Source organism: Austrofundulus limnaeus, unplaced genomic scaffold, assembly GCF_001266775.1.
Source record: "Austrofundulus limnaeus strain Quisiro unplaced genomic scaffold, Austrofundulus_limnaeus-1.0 Scaffold928, whole genome shotgun sequence".
Classification (NCBI taxonomy): domain Eukaryota; kingdom Metazoa; phylum Chordata; class Actinopteri; order Cyprinodontiformes; family Rivulidae; genus Austrofundulus; species Austrofundulus limnaeus.
The window spans coordinates 121,992-123,303 of NW_013953330.1; the positions used below are offsets into that span (position 1 = coordinate 121,992).

Genomic DNA, 1,312 nt, shown 5'->3' on the forward strand with positions numbered 1-1,312 from the left:
AAAACTAATAACAATACCAAACGTTTTAAAAGCAACACACCTAAGAATGAAAGTGTCCCTGTTACATATAATGTTGACCTAATGTTATCACTTATCTGATTGTTGATCTGTAAATGTTGCATAAACCACAAAAACACAACTGATCACATCAAAACAACAACATACTTACTTTGTGTACTCCTGGAGTCCTTTCATAAACCAAACCGTGTTTCTATAAAAGGTCATTTTAACTCTCGTGTAGCTGCCGCTGCTCTGAACAGCTCGGTTTATGTTTTGTAAGGAAGAGTCACGTGACTTAAAACCGGAAGTGCCTTTCATAACCAACACAAACAGCACCCCCTGGCGGAACTTGTACATGATTTGTTCGTTTTTGTGGACTAAAAGTAGTTAATCTGCCTGGCGAGGATCTTAAAACGAAAAATAAATACAGAAAATATAAATATACAAGTCATACACTTAGACACAAAGAGTACTGACACCAGTGAATACTAGTATTTCATGTATACTAGTATTTCAACACGGAAWGCTCAGTTGTCAGGATGGCCGAGTGGTCTAAGGCGCCAGACTCAAGGTGAATCCTTCCCGGATCTGCGGGGCTTCTGGTCTCCGAATGGAGGCGTGGGTTCGAATCCCACTTCTGACAAACCTTTTGTATCTTTTCATTACCTCACTTTTTTAATTTCGTGTTTTCAAGAAGCTGCCATGAAAGCTTATATAAAAGTAACTGGATTGATGGAGGCATATTATTCGTTGCAGATCTATTTGAGGATAAAATGAACTTTTAGCTGTGAGAGTTTCATGTCAGCAAAAAGCTTCTTCCCAGTAAAATATAAAGTTTGACACTATTGTGAAAGCCATAACCGAGCTAATGAAAGCACATTTTGAATATTAAAATTTTAATACCTTCTTTAAAAGTTGGAGGAATTGAAATATAAGAGAAGAAATGTTCAAACTTGCACATAAGCAGAGCTGTAAAGTAACTAAGTACAAATACTTTACTGTACTTAAGTAGAAATTTTGGTTATCTGTACTTTACTTGAGTAATTATTTTTCAGCGTATCTTTTTTACTCATTACAGTTTTACACAATTATCTATGGAAAAGGATTAGGGCCACTGAAAAATTAAAAAGTGGCCCTAACCCTCTTCCGTAATTATCTGTACTTTCTACTCACTACATTTTTTTAAAAGGTAAGAAGTAGAAAGTCGTTACTCCTATTTTATTCTGAGTTATTACTTAAAAATACTATCCTGATAAAAATACTTTCCTATAAACTGTGTCTCCTGGATCGAGTGAATTTAATTGTGTTTGGA

General features: G+C 35.2%; 1 protein-coding gene and 1 non-coding gene across 2 annotated transcripts in view; one reads left to right on the forward strand and one right to left on the reverse strand.

Annotated features, from left to right (window-relative positions):
* The window catches only part of dhrs12 (dehydrogenase/reductase (SDR family) member 12), a gene marked incomplete in the record, with an annotated part of 21,437 nt that extends 21,151 nt beyond the window's left edge, over window positions 1–286 (reverse strand). Inside the window, 1 exon segment of the mRNA XM_014029620.1 lies at window positions 170–286. Within this exon segment, the coding sequence (XP_013885074.1) occupies window positions 170–225 (56 nt within the window).
* A 247-nt stretch (window positions 287–533) lies between these two features.
* trnal-caa (transfer RNA leucine (anticodon CAA)) lies at window positions 534–643 on the forward strand. The gene is made up of 2 exons: window positions 534–571; window positions 598–643. It is a non-coding gene; the product is annotated as a tRNA-Leu (tRNA).
* Window positions 644–1,312: the final 669 nt, after the last annotated feature.